We start from the raw sequence: 20,579 nt of genomic DNA, 5'->3' as shown, positions 1-20,579 counted from the left end.
TTCATTTTTGGGTTAACTATCCCTTTAACTCATAACTCTGCCTGGCCAAAAAAAAAAAAAAAAACATTTGCATACTTTAATATTTCATTGGACCGCCTTTAGCTTTCATTATGGCGTGCATTTGTCGTGGAATTGTTTCAACAACCTTATGCAACGTCACAACATTTATTTCCGTTGTTGCATTCATTTTTAGCCGAGATCTTGTACTGACGACGGGAGAGTCTAACCACTCCATAAAGTCCTCTTCAGCACATCCCAAAGACTTTCAATGGGGTTAAGGTCAGGACTCTGGTGTGTGAAAATGATTCCTCATGCTCCCTGAACCACAATCCTTTCACAATTTGAGCCTGATGAATCTTGGCATTTTCCTAGAATATGACCGTGCCAATCCATTGATGGGATAGCCTGGTCATCCTGTACATTCAGATAGACAGCTGACTTCATTTTATTGCCGCATAACGTTGCTGATCGTAGACCTGACCAATTAAAGCAACCCCAGATCCTAACACTGCCTTAAATCCAAACAGTGACTTTTTTTGGCCAGGCAGTGTATATGAGTGAAGATTTGTTCATAGAACATGAAAAGTAATTTAAAATTTAACAATTGACTATAACTAAAAACATAAGGCTTATACACATGTTGAGAAACTGAGGCACAAGAAAATGTATAATATATATATATATATATATATATATATATATATATATATATACACACACACACACACACACACACAGTTGAAGTCAGAAGTTTATATACACTTAGGCTGAAGTCATTAAAACTAACATGCACTACATATACGAAGTTAACTGTGCCTTTAATCTGCTTGGAAAATTCAAGAAAATTATGTCAAGCCTTTAGGCAATTAGCCAATTAACTTCCGATAGGCTAATTGGCATCAATTGGAGGTGTACCTGTGTATATAGGTGTTTATAAACTTCTGACAGCAACTGTGTGTGCATATATATATATATATATATATATATATATATATACACACACACACACACACACACACACACACACACACACACACACACACACACACACACACATACACCATCTTAATATAGAAATTTATCTTAAACATTTGCATGTTATTTTTTCTACTTTGCAACTCAAAAACAAAAGGGAGCATTTATCCATTTAAGAGGAAAGAGCAAATATAACTTTTAAGTTCACAAATTCTCCAAAAAGCACACAATTAAATCTAACAGAAATAACATGAAGTGATGGAAAGGAAATTAGTCAATGCAAAATCTGTGAAATATAGTAAATATATTGGTGTCACAATGAAAGTACATTGTTTAAATATGGGGTGACTGTTGGGTTTTTACAACAATAAATGCGGTTTAAAGTACAGCTAAAATAGGAATTTTACATTAGAAAGAATTGAGAACAATTTTGCATATACATTTTTATTTTGAACTAGAGAACAAATTCAAGTTACAACATATCAGTAATCAAATTATGTTCCCAAAAAGAATTGATTTAATATTTTAAACTGTACCTTAGTCCATAATAGGTAACATTTCGGTTTTCAAAACAATGATAAACAATTCTAATGAACACAATGCAATGAAAGGGGGGGAAAAAAGACAATATATGCCTGTTAAAAGGTGACTTGCTATAAAAGAAAAAATCATACAGCCCATAATCAGTTAACTCTACAACAAAGATGAGTTTCAGTGAGGCACAAAACCATCTAACCTTGGCATCACATGTCCTACCTAAAGAATGTAAAACAAAGGGGTGAGAATGTGATCTTACAAATATGGACAGCTAATATAGCCTTTTTAAATTCAATAGAAGAGTAACATCCTTGAAGTACATAGGGTAATGTGGTGACAGCTCATCAATTTGGCATACATGTACACTACCATTCAAAAGTTTGGAATCACTGGGACATTTTTGTTCTTGAAAGACACTGATGCTTCTGTTCACCAAGGATGCATCAAATTGATCAAAAAGTACTGCCCAAAACATTAGCAATGTTAAAAATGATCATTGCTGCTTGAAATGGCTTTTTTTTTTTTTTTTTTTTTTGCCCATGATGACAAACCCCCCATTTTCAGCAGTATAATCTGCTTTTCAAAAACCTTTACATATTAGAAAAGTTTAAAAAGGTTGTGATATTTGATGACATCTGAACATCACAATAGTTGCCTTTTTCAGTTGCTGAAGTACTGAGTGCACTTGCATTTCCTGCAAGATAGTTTACACTTTAAAGTCAAATTTCGGTTAGAAAAACGACCCAATAAGAAACAAATTTTTCTAAAATCGACCAGTCTATTGTTCTTTTAAGAGATGAAGGCTATTCTATGCACTACTGAAAGAAAAGAAAACTAGATCTGACCAGAAGAGACCGAGAAATGGATGGCCCAGAACACGACAACATGAGGACAAGTACATCAGACCCCACAGGTCCTTAACTGGCAGCTTCATGCCAAACAACTGTCTCATCTGCAACATTGAAGAGAAGACTCTGGGATGCTGGTCTTTTAGACAGAGTTTCAAAGAAAAAGCCACTTTTGACACTGACAAATAAAACAAAAGGTAGAATTGGCAAAATAACTTAATGATTAGACATTAGTATGGATGGATGAGTCTAAGTTTGAGGTGTTGAGCTGCTTGCTGTTAGAAGATTCTGATCATAAAGTCAGTGAAAAGTGTCCTATAAAAAAATTACATCTTTGTGAAGAGTTACACAAAGCATGGAAGGAAGCATCATCTGAATATTTCACTAAAATGACTATTCTAGAATGCCTCAGGAGACATTGTTGCAAGTGGAGGATTCGTGAAACATCAGAAAGTTTAAAGAATACAGCACTTACTTAAAGAGCAGCAGTCATTTGTAACATCAGAAATGTCTTTACTGTAATTCTTGATCAGTTTAAAGCATCCTTGAAGAAAAATCATCATTAATCCAAACTTTTCAATAATAGTGTAGGTAGATTTTCCCTTTGAATAAAATCATGTCATGACATAGCAGTTGCTAGTAAAACAAAAGTTATGCACTTAAAAATAAGGACAAGAAGGAATGTCATCTATATGCTCACCAAAACCACCTTTCATAAACCTACGGCCATTAAGGCCTCTGTGTATTGTTGCCAATAACTTCTTAATGCCCTACAATAAGATGGAGCTTGGAGTTCTGTGCTAATATTTCATAGTGTGGGATATGCATAAAAAACACATAACTCTGTATCTGGGCTTGTGTTCCTGTAACAAAAACAAAATGCTACAGTGCTCTATGAAAACATGCAAAAAAAGGCTCCAACGTTGAGATCAAAACACTCTAACAACAACATTCTGCCTTTGCGTCTCTTCACAACTTAATTATCTACTCAACTACAGAAAGACACTGTATTAAGCCAACAAACATCATCTTTTCTTTCAACATAATGTGTAGTTTAATGGTGACAAAACCCTTGAAATGCTTCATTGTGTCATCTCAAAAGTGCAAGTAGCAACCAAGTTCTGTAAAGTTTGGTTTTACTGTGTTCAGTAGTGCTTTTCCTGCAGGTAATCTTTCATTTTGTTCGGTAAAGGCAATTTCTGGATCAGATCGATCCTTGTGTATTGCCGAATGACAAATCGGCACAAGTACTGCAGGGACCGCACTTGCATAAACCTTGAAACAGGATTTGTCAGTCTAACCGGGTAGGTTGCAGACCCTGGTAAGCGGGATCTGGAATAACAGAATGCTCCATTCTCCGAATCTTTAACCGAATTGTCAATGAGATCCACAATTGATATGTGGCCCTCAATGTCAGGCTGCTCATAGAAGCTGAAACTGCCGTTTGAGTGTTCAATCCGCGTGTGGAGTGTCTTACCCTGCGAGCGAAAGCTCAAGCTTAAGAGATACCGGTCATCTGAACTGTCACGGACTAAAAAAGAGCCATCCGGAAGATTTGTCAGTTTTTCCTCTGCCTCCCATCTTGTGATGGGGCCCCAGTACCATCCTTGCTTGGCTAGCTTCTTCAGTTCAGCTGTGAGGCTAGTGACCACCATGGGACCGCTGCTCTGCACAGCATCATAGACCCGCTGCACTCCTGGGGCCGAGTTGGGGTCAAAGTTGAGATGGTGAATGACTCGCTCTGCAACCTGAGCATGTGTACCACCAAACCCAGCAAAACTTCTCTGGAAATAGCTATTGGGCAACGGAGGTAGCAAGGGGGAAAGTGGGGCTTCAAGTCTGGAGCCCTGCAGCAAGACATTTGCAGTGTTTAAAAAGAGCTGGTTCACTGGGGACTCCATGAAGATGTCAGGTGACAGGAGATCCTGATCAACAGGCTCCTCATCTGCATGAAGGGATCTGCAGCTCTCTGACTGGGGCACAACATCCATGGGCGTGGTGCTATCTAAGCAAAAAGAGTGTGAACCTTCCTCATCAGGATAGAGTCCATCATCTAAAGGCAGTGTGTACTGAATATAATCCTGAGTTGCAAGACCAAGGCCTACAGGCACGTGTTCATCCATGTCAAGATGCAAATCACCGTTCTGAGAGTCAGAATGGTGGTCTGGCACACATCTGGTGAGTTTCAATGAATCGCTTGATTCTTCAAACAGTCTGTCTCTCTGGAGGTCTAGGAAGTCTTGGCGCACACCGTTGAGAGCTGGGCTTGGATCTGAAGAGTTAAATAACGCGTTCACCTTCACGTCCATTTTAACGCATGTCTCCTCTGAGTTTGCTGGTCTGAGAGGCCATGGGGTGGGACTGTAATGGTGACTATGGACGGAGGTGGAACGGGAGGAATGCTGGGATTTTATGTCACTTAGACTAATGGGTGCAGAAGAAGAGGAGAAGGTGTCATCATCTACAGAGCATACAGATGGAGAACCACCTTTGACCTTTGGTTTCTGTTTCGCTGATAGTCTCCTTTTCAAGGTTCCCATGAGACCCTCACTCTTAGATCGGACTTTGGATCGTTTTTCATCCTCGTTATCCAAGTCACTGCTGACAAGATCTTTGCTGTAGCATCCTCCAAACAGAGAATCTTCAACAGAGAAATTGGCGGCCAGGTCTGGCTGTGATACGGCATATTCGCTCTCTTCTTTGCCTTTAATGTTAAATGACTTTCTTATTGTCTTCAGACTGATCTTCTTCATTCTGAAAGCTCCCCCTTGATAATTTGGAGGGGGATTATGCACAACACTCTGGGGATGAGGGAGATGATTGCGAACACTTATACATAGCTCATCACACATGCCCCACGACTGCCATACCTACAAAACACACAGGACAAAAAAATTGATATGCAATGAATTCTCATCACAGACTAATCTCTCAAATTATTTATTAAAGTCAACATGAAAAAGCATTGCAGCCCATTTTACTTCCATATATGAGATATTTCAGAGTGAAATAAGGGTTTTCAATGAGATTTTATCTTAGGCAAATGTCAGAAACATAATTTGAGATTTGACCGCACAATATAAGGAGACAAAGGCTAGTTGTCAAACTTTTTACTACAGTGAATATTTCTCAGGGCACAAATATAAAGAATTCACTGAACTTTTTGTCAATAGTAGAGATGTGCACGGCTAGTCGACATTCTGTTAACTGTTCGACATGCTTGTACTTGAATACCAAAATCACTATTCGGTTATTCTTCATGTAATAAAGGTGTCTGACAAACCGTCGGGTTTTGGGTCAGGTCCGGGACAGTTTATTTAGAGCCAAGTTCTGGCTGTTCACAGGTGTTTTTGCATATGTAACTCAAAGCACATGACAATACTAGCGTTCACTGCCTCACGTAGATGTGAACCTGCCCAGGCAGAGCACATATCAGGTTTGACACTTAAATTACATATTTTCCATCCATCTATGTATTGTGCTATTTAGGCTCATACCTGTAGCTCACTGTGCACTTTTTTCCCTGCTATTTAAAGCAGTGTTTGATGCACATATTGCAATAAACGTTCTTTATTCCTGAGCAGAATAACCATTCATTAACAAAATATTACAATCGGTTACCATGCACATCCTTAGTCAATAGTGGGGCATGTTGTAACCACTATATGAGGCAAGTTGTTACAATGGAATCTGCTATAGGCTTTTCAGCTAAATCTTAACAGTAAACAATTATGAAACTGCATTGTCTAGGCCAACAAATATAGTAATTGTAAAAACAAATTGTATGAATTTGTATGGAAATCCATAGGCCTAACACTTAAAACACATGACAACTTGCCATTACACGATATTTATAAAAAAAAAAAAAAAAAAAGATTCCTTTGTCCTGACCAAGGACGGATTAAGAACTGAGAGGCCCATGGGCTGGTACACCATGAAGGCCCCACATGACGTGTCATGTGACTACGTTCACCTTTATGTGTTACAGGACACTTGCCAGATTTGGCTGGATTTTTCAAATTGACGGAAGAAAAGTCTGAAGCAATATCTTAAACGACCAATTATATGTACTTTTTAATAATGATATAGCGATATTATCGGCCGATATTAGACTTTCACCGATATATCGGTATCGGCGTATATTTCACAGATATGCGTCGATATTAAAACTTTTTTCAGAACATATAATGCAGAAAACAATGTTTTAGAATTAGTGTCGTAGCGTAGTTTGTCCAGCAGAGCTGACTCTGAGCTGAGGGTGGCTCTGCAGACAGGGCGGAGTTAAACGGTGCGGATTTGAGGAGATCTCTTCTCGTTAAATTGCTAACTAGTTTGTGAAATACATACTGGAAAGTTAATAAAAAACGACCCCATCATTTTATATAACTAACATAATGTCCCCGACAACCATGTCACTCATGTTTATCACATCTGTTTGCTGTTAGCCAGCTATAGTTTGTCAGTGCAGTAAGTAATGTAGCAGATTGAAAAGGTAAACATCAGAGTATCTTTTTGCAGCTCAGAAGACAATGGTGCGGTGGTGGACTGTGTGTGGTAAGTGTTGATTTCACGCTTTGCTGTTACCTAGTTGGTGAGATACAATGCTGGAAAGTAAATAAAGTCCATCTTTTACTCTCCATGGCAACGAGCTTATAGCTAACTAGCTAACCACGACACGTAGCTACTTTTTACCTTGTCAGCGTGTAAATGTATTCACCAAACTGTTTTCTTCAGGATTCACAGTTTGGTATCCCCTTCAACCGAACAATACCAGTCATTGCATTTATAAAATGTAATATTTAAAAGTCTGGTTTTCCAGACATTAAAATAGGATACATAATAAATGTAAATTTAATAAGTAGTATATTTGCCCTGTGTAAATAATAATATAAAGGAACTGTATCTAAAATAAATGAGGGGTGATAAATACTAATACAACAGGCTGGAAAAATAGACATTTATTCATTTTAATATCCTATATATATATATATATATATATATATATATATATATATATATATTACACACACAGTTGTGCTCAAAAGTTTGCATACCCTGGCAGAAATTGTGAAATCTTGGCATTGATTTTGAAAATATGACTGATCATGCAAAAAAGCTGTCTTTTAAGGATAGTGATCATATGAAGCAATTTATCATCACATAGTTGTTTGGCTCCTTTTTAAATCATAATGATAACAGAAATCACCCAAATGGCCATGATCAAAAGTTTACATACCCTTGAATGTTTGGCCTTGTTGCAGACACACAAGGTGACACACACAAGGTGACACCTGTGGCTTTTTAAATTGCAATTAGTGTCTGTGTATAAATAGTCAGTGAGTTTGTTAGCTCTCACATGGATGCACTGAGCAGGCTAGATACTGAGCCATGGGGAGCAGAAAAGAACTGTCGAAAGACCTGTGTAACAAGGTAATGGAACTTTATAAAGATGGAAAAGGATATAAAAAGATATCCAAAGCCTTGAAAATGCCAGTCAGTACTGTTCATTCACTTATTAAGAAGTGGAAAATTTGGGGATCTCTTGATACCAAGCCAAGATCAGGTAGACCAAGAAAGATTTCAGCCACAACTGCCAGAAGAATTGTTCGGGATACAAAGAAAAACCCACAGGTAACCTCGGGAGAAATACAGGCTGCTCTGGAAAAAGACGGTGTGGTTGTTTCAAGGAGCACTACTTGTTGACCCCTCTCCAAACATAGCACTTATGGTTGTGACCATAAAGCTCTATTTTGGTCTCGTCACTCCAAATTACAGTGTGCCAGAAACTGTGAGGCGTGTCAAGGTGTTGTCGGGCATATTGTAAACGGGCTTTTTTGTGGCATTGGCTTCTTTCTGGCAACTCGACCATGCAGCTCATTTTTGTTCAAGTATCGTCGTATTGTGCTCCTTGAAACAACCACGTCTTTTTCCAGAGCATTTTTTGCATGATCAGTCATATTTTCAAAAGCAATGCCAAAATTTCACAATTTCTGCCAGGGTATGCAAACTTTTGAGCACAACTGTATATTTTGAATGTGTTGAAACTTGACACCGGGCGACGCACCCTAAAAACGGCACCGTTTGGTTTCATGCTGAAGAGTCACTTAAAAGTAAGTTTTTTTTCTCTCTCTCTTGTAAATGAGTGTAAATGCCAACACCATTTATGTCGAAAGGACTGAAACTTGTCAACCAAAACATGAGCTCATTGATGTCATTAAATGAGTCTGCTTTCTATTACCACCAGTTACTCCTGGTCGGAGGCTTCTGTAAATATTTAGTTTATACGTAGGTTTATGTTCTACCAAAGTTTGATGGTGCAACAGTCAAATACTTAGTAGAGCGTAAATTGTGACTTTTACGCAACAACTAGGCTAAGTTGTAATGTACGTATAGCTGGTGCAACTGGCCCCTGATGTTTATTTAGCCATTTATTTTATTTTTATTTATTTTAATGGTCAGTCATTGACTGATACTAAACAGTACTGATGTTTATTTAGCTATTTATTTTATTTTTATTTATTCTTTATTTAAATGGTCAGCATTTGACTGATACTAAACATACAGTACTGATGTTTATTTTATTCTTTAAGTGGTCAGCAATTGACATACTAACAGTACTGATGTTTATTAAGCTATTTATTGTATTTTTATTTATTCTTTTCTAAAGAAAATCTTTTCTAGAATTTGTTGACAATGTATAATAATGTCAAATGTTCTTTGATAAAAATATTTAAGAAAGCAGCCTCGAGTACCTTTGCATAGTCATATCGGTGCAAAATCAGAAAATAATCCTCATAGAAAAGGTCTGTTTCCATTCCAGCTAAAAAATGAGATATATCAGCCACCATATCGGTAATCGGTGAATTTTCCCTCTCTAAAATTGGTATCGGTCTCAAAAATCCCATATCGGTCAGGCTCTAATTTTTAATTATGAACCAATCCAAAATCATGTGTTATTAATAAGGATGTGCGTGACATTCAAATACCAAAATCACTATTCAGTTTTTCTGCATGTGTTTAGAGGTCTTCAACCCGATCTGAGTCCGACGGTACCCGACGAACCTACAGGTTTTGGGCCAGGATCGGATCAGTCTTCAAGTAGTCTATAGGGTAAGTTATGGGCTGTTCACACGTGCGTTGAGGACATGTAAACGCGCACTGGATGGACGTCTTTGATCGTTGTGCCACAACTCACTTTTTTCAGCGTACCTCGCAGGACCGTTGCATTTTTTTTAGACTTAAGTTTAAAAGAACTTTAGTATTTCTAACTGCATCTCGAGACACCCGTGTTCTGTTTCACCATTTGTTGCGCTGCATCAAGCTTTTTCAGCGCTGGTGTCACCAATCGACATTCTGATGAAGTTCAGGTTGCAAAGAGGACTTAATGTGACTGTTGCACATGACTCCAGATTGTTTTTCACCTGGCAAAGTTTCAGCGCTTGATAAACAGTGAGTGTTCTGGTGGGCAGACAATAATTACACAAGTTAAATGATGAATCATTCAAAATCAAAACATCCCGAAGAGGCTTATAAAGTGTAGCGTTCGCTGCCTCATGGAAAGTGAATCTGCCCGGGCAGAATTTCACATTTTCCATTGATTAAGAATAGGCCTACTATGTTGCCGGCAGTGACAGATTTATTTTTGTTTGACTTGAACGTGATTTTATCATTTGAAGATCTATGTATTGTGCTATTTAGGATCAAAGCTCACTGTGCACTTTATTCCCTGCTAATCTGAGATTGTGTTTGATGCATCCATGTCAATAAACTTTCTTAATTCCAGAGTCCGGTCAAATAACAGAATAACAATTCGTGACCTCTCACGGTTAACCAAATATTATCAAAGGTTACTGTGCACATAGTTAGGGAATAGAGGCATCTTTCGCTTTATCATTAAACATTAAATGGATGCAAGACTAAAACATTTTAAAGTCCTCCAAACTGTTGCACAAATTCTGTCACGTACATGAATATAAACCATCAGCTTTGGGCACAGCCAGGGTAAACTGCACCTTATCTTTGTGGTTGGAAGCATTTTGTAAATCAGATGCTGTTTTCTGTAGTCCTTCATATTAACGCACTGCACCTATGAGACGAGATTCCCTGAGTGTGCACTCGAGTGCCTGTGCTCGTGCTGCTGTCGTCCAGCATGCATTCAGCCGAACAAATGGTATTTCAAATAAGGCTGACTTTTATGTGGATTTATAATAGATATCTCAAAATAAATAATAATTTAGAGCTCGGGCCCCTTTGGGTTTAGAGGCCTCTGGGCAATGGCCCAATGTTTAATCCATCCCTGGTCCTAACAACTAGTATACCTTCATTATATAGTTGACCCTTGCCTGAATGTATGCTAGTGTGCTATGTATGCTTGTGTTCACTTGTTTACCCAACAGCTAACAAAAATATTATATTGGAATGGTAGTTTGGAGAAATTCTCAAAGTATTCTAATTTGAGAGGGTTTTGAATAAGGTGTTTGAAAGCAAGCAAATAAATAAATACTGCAAGAGAAACCACACATTTGTCTATTTGGACTTTTGATTCAAAACCTTAAAGTTACTGAGACGTAGCCATTGTGACAATTAGCCCCGGTCTCACCCATATCAAAATCCAGACATTGCTGTGTAAAAGGGGAAAACATTTATGTCAGATTGATGTCTAAGACCGAATCAAGCGTTTTTAAATGGTGCACAAAGAGACTCACCATCTGATTACAGCTTACTAATATGCATCTGCCACTCTAGAAATAAATGATACAGTTCCAGAACAATGCACATGCATCATCTAATGTTTAAAATACAACACTATCTGGGTTCAGTGTCATCCTAAAACAAGAGTCAGTCCTGAATGTGAGCGTGACTAACGTATTAAGAGCACAGTTAGCATTCAGGCTAACCAGCGCAGGCCCTGTGTATTAAAATCATTACTGTCTAATGCTACACAGCATCCAAAAAAAAAAAATATTTACACACAAAAATTAACCATACGTTACCTGTCGTGCCTTTAAGATACCGTCAACTAACAGGAGTTTTCATATCTGTGTCCGGAGAGCTAAGAAATCACATTAGGAGACATTATTACTTGACGGCTAACTAGATACCTGCACTTATTAAAACAGCTGCGAAACGCACTCAATTTCCACACAGCCGAGGAATAATAGGCACTTTATGACTGCGTTTTGCGATAAATTGATAACTCACGCCGTATACGTTTTGAATTTTGAGTATATTCGGCATTTGAAACTTTTCTCTAGCTAGCTGTCGTTTTTGCTCTACTGCCGTCTCTGTTCTCTGCCCTCTTTGTTTGCTGTTGCATCATGGGAGTGTGAGTAAAGGAGGGGTGGTGAAGATGTCTTTAGAAATAGGCTTAATATACCATTTTAAGGCAAGTAATCTGCATAAAACAAGAACTTTTGTTGTTGTTTTACTTTTAACTAAATGAAAATGTGATATTTTTATGTTAGTGTTTTAAAATAAAAAAAAAATCACAGGTTTCAATAATTCTACTAAATAAAAGTAAAGGGTTTGTTTTTTTTACACAAAATAATTGTTAGTTTTATGTATTTCAGTTTCATTAATAAATCATTGCTGAAATAAAATGAAAAAAGTGACATTTTAAGTTTTACTAATTTAATTCTGTTAAATGTTACACAGTACCATTTGATGGAATTTTATGAAATTTGAAATGCTTAAACCTTAAAAATAATCTGAAATATTTTATAAATGTAGTTTACGATTTTAACAATATTTATATTATTATTAATAATAATAATTATTCGTATGATATTATATATATATATATGATATTTATTATGCTGTAACTGAATAGTTTATATCTGAATTTATAAAAATTATGCTCAAGTAGACAGATATTTTTTTTCTTTATTTGATGGAAACTTAATTAGATTCATCTTGTGTGACACTGTAACAATAATTTTTGGACTGCTATCTAAATTAAAAGAAAAAATGTTCTTCTGCTTTAATAATTTCAAGCTGGCCATTGTCTTGAAGTGGCATAGAGAGTGAATACAATTGTTAAAAAAACACCTATTGGTAAGTAATTCTATTGAAGCATGGCATGTGACAGAAAGAGTATAAGTGTGTGTTTGCCGGGCACGCTCGATTTGAGTTGTCTTCTCTGCCGTTCTGGATTTAATTTCACAGTTTTATCTGATGTTCACATCCAAGGACCTTTAAAGGGATAGTTCACCAAAAAATGAAAATGTATTCATTATTTACTCGTCTTGTTCTAAACCAATATGACTTACATTTTTGGTACACAAATCTGGGGAAATTCTGAATAAATGTTCTGCTTAGTGATGTCATACAAAGGCAGTTTATGGTGACCACCTCTTCAGGCTTCAAAAAGGACTCAAAAGTATAATTCAGAAGTCTAAAAAAATTATTCAATGTGACTTGTGCCTTGTTCTGAAGGCATACCAAAAGATTTGGTAAAAACAAACAAAAATAAAAAAATGTATTTAGTGAAAATCTTGACCGACCATTGCTCTCCTGTGCACGTTCATGAGAGTGCACGAGAGCAGCAGTTACGCTGCCCCCGCTCGCCATCTCCTATCAGACATGTTTTCATTGGCTAGAGCATATTTACCTTACCCTGTGGCACGACTGAAAGCTCATTGTATCAGGAACATGTGAGACCTCAGTTCGGGTACCTTGTTGAAAACAGGAAGTAACTGCATTTGAATAATCAGTGACAAGCATGATTCAGAGGTTGTGTTTTTCCATCTAAAGGGGTTGTCACCCTAGGCTTTGAGCATGCAAATCTTTTTCGGACAAAGCAACAGGCAAGGATATGATGTCACACGGGAGGGCTACTGGTTTTAATAAAAACATTTCACAAATAACAAATAATATTATAAAAACAAATGTAAAATATACAATCTCACTTTCCAGCAACAATACAAACATGCAGCTTTGAAATATGTATCCTTTGAATTCAGCCAAGAGGTCAATGAGTGTCATTTCAATCTTCTATTGGTCACTCGTCCTCTTGTCATCCAGATTTGCGGTTCGAAGTTCACAAAACTTGAACTTTGGTATGCAGCGTAGTACAAATTTCTTTGCATGAGGTTGCATTTCCGGTCTCCCGCGTTCAGATGCGTTTGAATGTGAGTGAATGAAGCGCGAAGTGTAGTGTGACTGCCCCTTAACATAACATTTTTACTCAACTGATAGTTAGGTTTAGGTTTGGGGGTACAGTTTACAAAATATGCATTCCTCTTCATTACTACCTATACAGCTGAAAACAACTCTCTTCACAACTCGCTTTTGGCACCCCTCTGGGGATATTTCACCTGGAAAATGGATAGTGTCTTCATAGAAAGGGTAAATAAGTTAACATCATCTGTACCCTTAACCTTTGCTTTATACTGCTTTATGTACAGCCTCACTGAAAATTATACATAACTAATAATGGTTAAGTGCTGTAACCAACTTAATAAACCCAGCATTGACTAAAAGACAGCGTATTCTCTCAGAAATAATATATTTAATAGACTTTACATTATTATGACAGAATGTGACATGATAAAGTTAAAATGTTACAGATAGTTCTTTGAAAAGACTTAGGCAGCTCCCTTGAAAAAAGCAAATGCTCTTGCACTTTTGTTGTGTTTTTGCATATCAGACTTTTAGATGATTAACGTGTAGTCTAATTAATGTCAGTAATATTTTAAAGAGGGTGGCTATGCATGCCACAGCCAGGCTAATTGATGTCATACCCTTTCTCTCTGTGGTTTTTCTATCCTGTTTAACTGACAGAGCTGTGGGGTGTTGTGGTCATGTGTACTGAAAGATACAATGGGGAGATAGTTACTCTGCAGAGAAATAATTACCTTTCCCAATGAGTGGTAACCAAGTATCTCTCAAATGTTTCACTATGTACTCTTCTGTTCCTATAATGCATTTTAAAGCAAATTCAGAGATTAACTTAAAGAACAATGAGCTTTATTTTTTATTTTTATTTTTGAAAAATCACATCCTATTTAATATTTCCCTGCTTTAAGGCATGTACTATTATGGATGTTGTCATTGGACACAATGTCATAAATCACAACACGTATTAATAATTATATAGAAAATGTTAGAATTTCCATGATTTTTGCTATTTGCAACAAAATATTTCTGTAGTTTGATCATCTACTTGTACAGTAGATACATCTACTGTAGTTTCCCAAATCTTTTGTCTTAGGTACCCCCACAGCCCCATCTTTAAGGTTGAAAATGTGTTCCTTCTAATTGCACTGTATGTTATGAAAAAGAAACTGAATGTGTTCAACCAAAAATGAAAATTCTCTTATTAACTCAACCTCATGCCATCCCAGATGTGTATAACTTTCTTTCTTCAGCAGAACACACACAAAGAATTTTAGAAGAATATCTCAGCTCTGTAGGTCCATACAATGCAAGTGAATAGTGATCAGACCTTTGAAGCTCCAAAAATCACATAAATGAAACAAAAGTAATCCATTTGACTCCAGTGGTTCAGTCCATATCTTCAGAAGAAATATAATAGGTGTGGGTGAGAAACAGAACAATGTTTTAGTCCTTTTCACTCTAAAACTCCACTTTCTCTTTCACTTTCAAATGTGAAAGTGAAACTAAACAGGCACCACATGTGGATGTGGATTATTACTATGTTTCCTTTATGTGATTTTTGGAGCTATACAGGTCTGATCTTAAATCACTTGCATTGTATGGACCTACAGAGCTAAGATATTCTTCTACAAATCTTTGTTTGTGTTCTGCAGAAGAAAGAAAGTCATACACATCTGGGATGGCATGAGGGTGAGTAAATGATGAGAGAATTTTCATTTTTGGGTGAACTATCCCTTAAGACATTCATCCCGAGAATTCTGAAATGAATCATGATTATTTGTTTTAACCTTTTTTACAGCAATTCCCTTTACATTTCTATTTATAAGTATCAAAGCTATATCAAAATCTTTCCAAGTACCCCATGGAAACTGGTAAAGTACCCCCCATTGGATATTAATGGACCAATGAAGTAAATGCATGAAATTTTGTAACTTGTAAACACTTTTGGCCATGAAGATTAGACCTACATTTTGTTGTCTCTATGTCAAAGTAATCTCTCCAGTAGTTTTGAACATGATGTGACAAAACCCGTGATGACAGCTCGCATTACTTTCCCTTGATAGTATTAACTGCCTCAGAGTCAATGTCATCTGACAGGCTTTCATGCCTCAGTTGGTGGTGAAGCCAGATGGAAAACATGAGCAAGAGTGATTGACATGTTTGTGAGGGTCGAAGGTCATATTAAGCAGTCATGACAGGCCATCCTTTAGCATCCTTTAGCTTTAACAAGTGCACGTAGAGGGCTGGTGAGCAGCAGGACAATGAGTTTGATTGGGGGTGGTTGTGCCCAGTGTGAGGGTTACGTGTGATGACTCAACCAACAGGCTGATCTCATTCACTGCAAAAGTCTTCCCCATGTGAAGGAGTGTGGAGATTGATGAATCACAAAACAGTGCTGATTGTCAACATAAGGCTTTGTTTCGTTCTTCAAGGGAGAGAGCTGACCCGAGTCTCCTTTACCGGTCAAGCAGCACACCTCTGTTGGCATGAGACGTTAGCACTGGAGATACATAGCATTAGAGAAAAAATACTTTGTGTGCAGTTTCAGAGACACTAAAATACTTAGAATCTTTTAAATCTGTTGAGGATAGGATAGAAATTGGGGACTGTGGTGCCATGTATACAACATTTCTGTTATAAGGAATGTCTCCTCTGCAACATGAATTTCCATTCTTCCAAGGTGGTTTATGCTGGTTAGTGCTGGAGTAGATAATGGACCTGGTCAACCAGCAAAGGTATTTCTGAGGAAGCATCTTATGCTATGAACCATGCTGCACAAAAGACTTGGGTGCATTCTATTTTTCATAAAAAAACATTTGTCTTTAAATGGCTATTTTATAAATTCTGCTTTGTGTATCCGTGGGCAATATCAATTTTAGATTTCAACATTCCCTTTGCGAATTGAATTGAATGGAAGAAGAACAAGGAGCCCTACAAAAGATGGTGTGGCCCCCACAGAGACCGGATCTCAACACCATTGGGTCAGTCTGGGATTACATGAAGAGACAGAAGCAATTTAGGCAGCCTAAATAGATAAAAGTACTGCGCAAATTCTCCAAGAAGCTTGGAACATCCTATCTGCCAACAACCAAGAAAAACTGTCCAAGTGTACCTAGGCGAATTGGAGCTATCTTGAAGGCAAATGCTGTCATGCTAAATATTGATTTAGCTTTTTTTGTTTACTGGACTAGGCTTTGTATGTCGTTAATTGATAAATGAAAATTATTTATGGCATTATTTTTTGAAGACATCCTCACTATGCAACATTTTTCACAAGTGCCTAAAACGTTTGCACAGTACTGTATATACATACACACACCTGTATATAGTATATATAAAGTTCTGCTCATTCTGTATCTTTCATAATTGTTCTTAATTTTAAAGTGTATTTTGATAACTAAACAGCCTATTTTGTCTATTGGTCCTCTTCAAATGGATTGTCATTGTTGCTGCAATTGTAAGCTGAAGAGCTAAAATGCAGTTAAAATAATAGGGTCTGATAGTTGTCGGTGTGTTGCATTCATGCTGCATTCATACTACACTCTAGTGCTAAAACTATTGTTTGATGCAACATCCTCAACAAGACAATAATTACTGTGCCTTTACAATCAAATAAACTATCAAAGGCCTTAAAATTAAATGCAAATGAGAAACGCTACTTCAACAGCATCTAGTTGGCTGTGAAGACATAGAAAATATACTCACCCAGAAATTAACATATCCCTGAAATGCACCGAAGGATTCAGTTCATACTGAAAATGACTGCTTTATTATTGTGTCTCCCTTGTTAGCTTAATTACTTGTTTTCCACTTTGTCTGCAAGTGTAAATAATTCTGAAATTAAGATTTCACTGGTATCTCTCATTATCTCCACCAGACACCAAAATACCTCAGTCCCCTCCTACAGCTGTACCACTGCTTATTTTATTCAATCCAACAGAGTGTGCTTTAGGCTATAGTTGAAAGTAACTAACTTCAGCAGGAATGGACAAGCTTCATTTCCATAGCTTCCTATACCGGTTCCAGGGTTTGTTTGTTGTTTTGCCCCCCTTGTGTATCCGTTTCCTCCTAACTGGCACTGCTACCCTGGGGCCTGTCTGCTCTTGATATTTAAATATATTGGGAAAAGGGGATGCTGCCATCAAGAGGTCTGATAGCATCTCCGTGGAGGAATGAAATATTTAAGATGCAGAGGAAAAAGTTGTGTATGCACTGCTGTGAGACGGAAAAGCTTTTGCAAACTGTCCAGTTTTATCCAAAAATAAGTTACATTTGTGCTATTCAGGTTACCTGAATTTAACAAAATGGATATTATGTGATACGACATCTCAGCTTTTAGTCATATATCCATATGACCACAGTCAATATCTTACAGTAATATTCCATAAATAAACTTGCTGTAAATGTAATATGGAACTAACTGGAAAGCTTGTCCCTACAATGTAAAATGGGTTAACTGCAATCGTTACCTTATGGAGCTCTACCTGATTTGACACTTAAAATTATTTTTCTTGGTGTTACCTAATGTATTCAGGTTGATTCAGTGATGTTAAATAATATTTTTGACCTGAATAAAACAAGGTAATTTAGTTTTATTTTCTTCATTGCGCTAATGAATTAGGTTTCCAATCAGTATTATTGTACTTGTTCTTATAATGTGTGTTAAAGTGTCTTTTTATGCTGACAACTGAATTAAATTATCTTCCTGGAGAGAATAAATAAAGTTAATTCTATGTACCTGTCTCAGTACAAATGTAAGAATATATCTGTGCAGTTAGTGTGCATGTATATATCTGTCAACATAAAGTACATCAGTGTAAACAGTGGAGGAGTCTATGGCATTAATTGTGTATTTAACATCAACTCAAAAAGGAAGTTTTTAGCTCAAAAGAACACAATATTCATTCAAAACCTGACAAAATGAGTGACAGTAAATAATAGTATTTGAGACCTTTACATGTTATGCCAGGTTTAAATAAGATGTACAGAAGAAGTGTGCTCAGGTCACAACTGCTGAAACTGGCATAAGTTCAGGTGGGAACAGGCAGGAAAACATGTCAATCACAGAGAATCTGCTGCCAGATTTTTTTATCCTGGGGTGTAGCAGGCACACTGATGCATTGCCATCCAAAAACGCATGCTAAAATCCAGGTACCGTACGGCCATAACAAGTAAATAATCACAAGTCCTATGTGATTATTTTCGCTGTATGTCATGGACTGTTTGTGTGTGCAGTTACAACCTCAATATTTTTATTTTATTCAATGGCTGGCCCAGAATTGATTTACCTAATGTGATATAGTGAACTAAGCAAGCTGCACAAATAAGAACACTACATCTCTGTATTTGAGGGATTAGGAGAAGCAGAGAAAATGAGACTTGAATCCATATGCTTTTTTATTTTTATTTTTATTTTTTTTTTTAATAACAAACATTTTGCGAAAGCAAAGGTATCAAAAGATAGTCCCACAATTAATATATTTTGGAACTGGACAACTGCCACAATGTGTCTGCGAGGTCATAGGCGTCCAGTCTGTTGAAATGGGGTTTATTTTCTTTCTGCTTAGCTTGACCCCACTGGTTCCCTGTGGTCTACACGTACAGTTCTGCTGCATTTGCTCTTCTATGATTATCAGGAAGAAAGCAGTATATATTGTGACAAACTTCCCTGAAGTAAGAAAAAATTTGGCTTCTTCCACACAGACCTGCTTTGACTATGCCCCTTGTGTCCCCTTATAAAGGGCTCCCTTGTAATCCCTTGATGAGTCTAAATTTAAAAGGTTGAAATCAAGGGCAAAAAAAGAACGTACTGTTTTGTCAAGTGTATCATACACCTAAAAAATTAAGCACTTGCATTACGTTCCTTTGTAGAACAAAGGCATAAGAGCAATTAAATGAGATGCAGAAAACGAAATGACTTTTCAGTGTGACCGTACAATTTGAAACACACATAATTCTGAAATACACTGCAGTGCCAGTAAGATTCCCATTGTAACCATTTTTGTAACTATTTTAATTTTTTATGAAATGAGGTGTGAATTTATAAAATGTACAGCACAGTCACAATCTACTTATTAAATATTACTTGTGCGATTCAGATGGAATATTTCACAAGCACCCACTTAACAGCAGATAATGAGGCAAAATAATCCTGAAGAGGGCAGTGTTGCTTTTACATCAACTTGGCACCAACTAAATGGCAACACTAATGTTTCCCATAAGGGGACTTCTCTGTTCCAGGGTACATGTTCAGGGTCACAATAGTCCCTGAAATATACTGACAGACCATCAACAACTGTTTGTTTGTTCCTTTTTTACTGTCACATTATGAAAATTTTAAAAATACTATTAATAAATCAAATGAACAGGCTACGTTCCCCAAGTTCATACATTTGTCATGTGTTTTCAACTGCAGCATGAGCCTCAAGTACACACATTCACATTAGAATGAGCTGAAACCTGAAAAATCTGATCTTTCACTAATGACACAAACAAAACATCTTAAATGTATACTCTAGTTCTTTATGCAGTGGTCCCAAAAAGCATTTGGACACTGAAGCCACATTGTATGAATCTCTTTGCATTATAGCCTATAACAAAATATTTTTGTCCTTTTTTTACTATAAATCTCCACTTTCACTTTCATATTCTTCTTTTTCTGTTTTTGGCGATTCACATTCTTCGTGCATATTACCACCTACTTATACAGGGAGGAGAATTTATAGTCAAAAAGGACTTAAATATTGATCTGTTTTTTACCCACACTTACTGTATATTGCTTCTGACAACATAAATTGAATCACAGGAGTCTTAAGATTTACTTTTATGCTGCCCTAATGTGCTTTTTGGAACTAAAATATTTTGGTCACCATTCACTTGCATAGTGATGACCTACAAAGCTGAAACATATTTAGCACTTTCACACTTTTCAAGCAAAACATTTAGCAGAAGAAGTGTGTGTTCCAAATGATAAAATAATAGATACAGTTGAAGTCAGAAGTTTACACGTACTTAGACTGAAGTCATTAAAACAAATTTTTTTTTAACCACTCCACAGATTTAATATTAGCAAACTATAGTTCTGGCAAGTCATTTATGACA

The 20,579-nt window shown here is 36.8% G+C and overlaps 1 protein-coding gene across 1 annotated transcript; it reads right to left on the bottom strand.

The window, feature by feature from the left end:
* Positions 1-1,403: 1,403 nt before the first annotated feature.
* On the bottom strand, positions 1,404-11,668 carry LOC127441372 (suppressor of cytokine signaling 6-like). Its single transcript, XM_051698706.1, has 2 exons — positions 11,354-11,668; positions 1,404-5,230 (listed from the first exon to the last, which is right to left on the bottom strand). The coding sequence occupies exon 2, from the start codon at positions 5,210-5,212 to the stop codon at positions 3,506-3,508; it is 1,707 nt and encodes a 568-aa protein (XP_051554666.1). The 5' UTR covers positions 5,213-5,230; positions 11,354-11,668; the 3' UTR covers positions 1,404-3,505.
* Between the last annotated feature and the right edge of the window lie 8,911 nt (positions 11,669-20,579).

This window comes from Myxocyprinus asiaticus, chromosome 5 (assembly GCF_019703515.2).
Source record: "Myxocyprinus asiaticus isolate MX2 ecotype Aquarium Trade chromosome 5, UBuf_Myxa_2, whole genome shotgun sequence".
In the NCBI taxonomy this organism is placed as follows: Eukaryota; Metazoa; Chordata; class Actinopteri; order Cypriniformes; family Catostomidae; genus Myxocyprinus; species Myxocyprinus asiaticus.
Note: the sequence above shows the minus strand (reverse complement) of the source record. Positions and strands in the feature narration are given on the sequence as shown.

Excerpts from the sequence above, each read along its gene's own strand:
- LOC127441372 (XM_051698706.1), bottom strand. The coding sequence starts at position 5,212 with ATGTGTGATGAGCTATGTATAAGTGTTCGCAATCATCTCCCTCATCCC.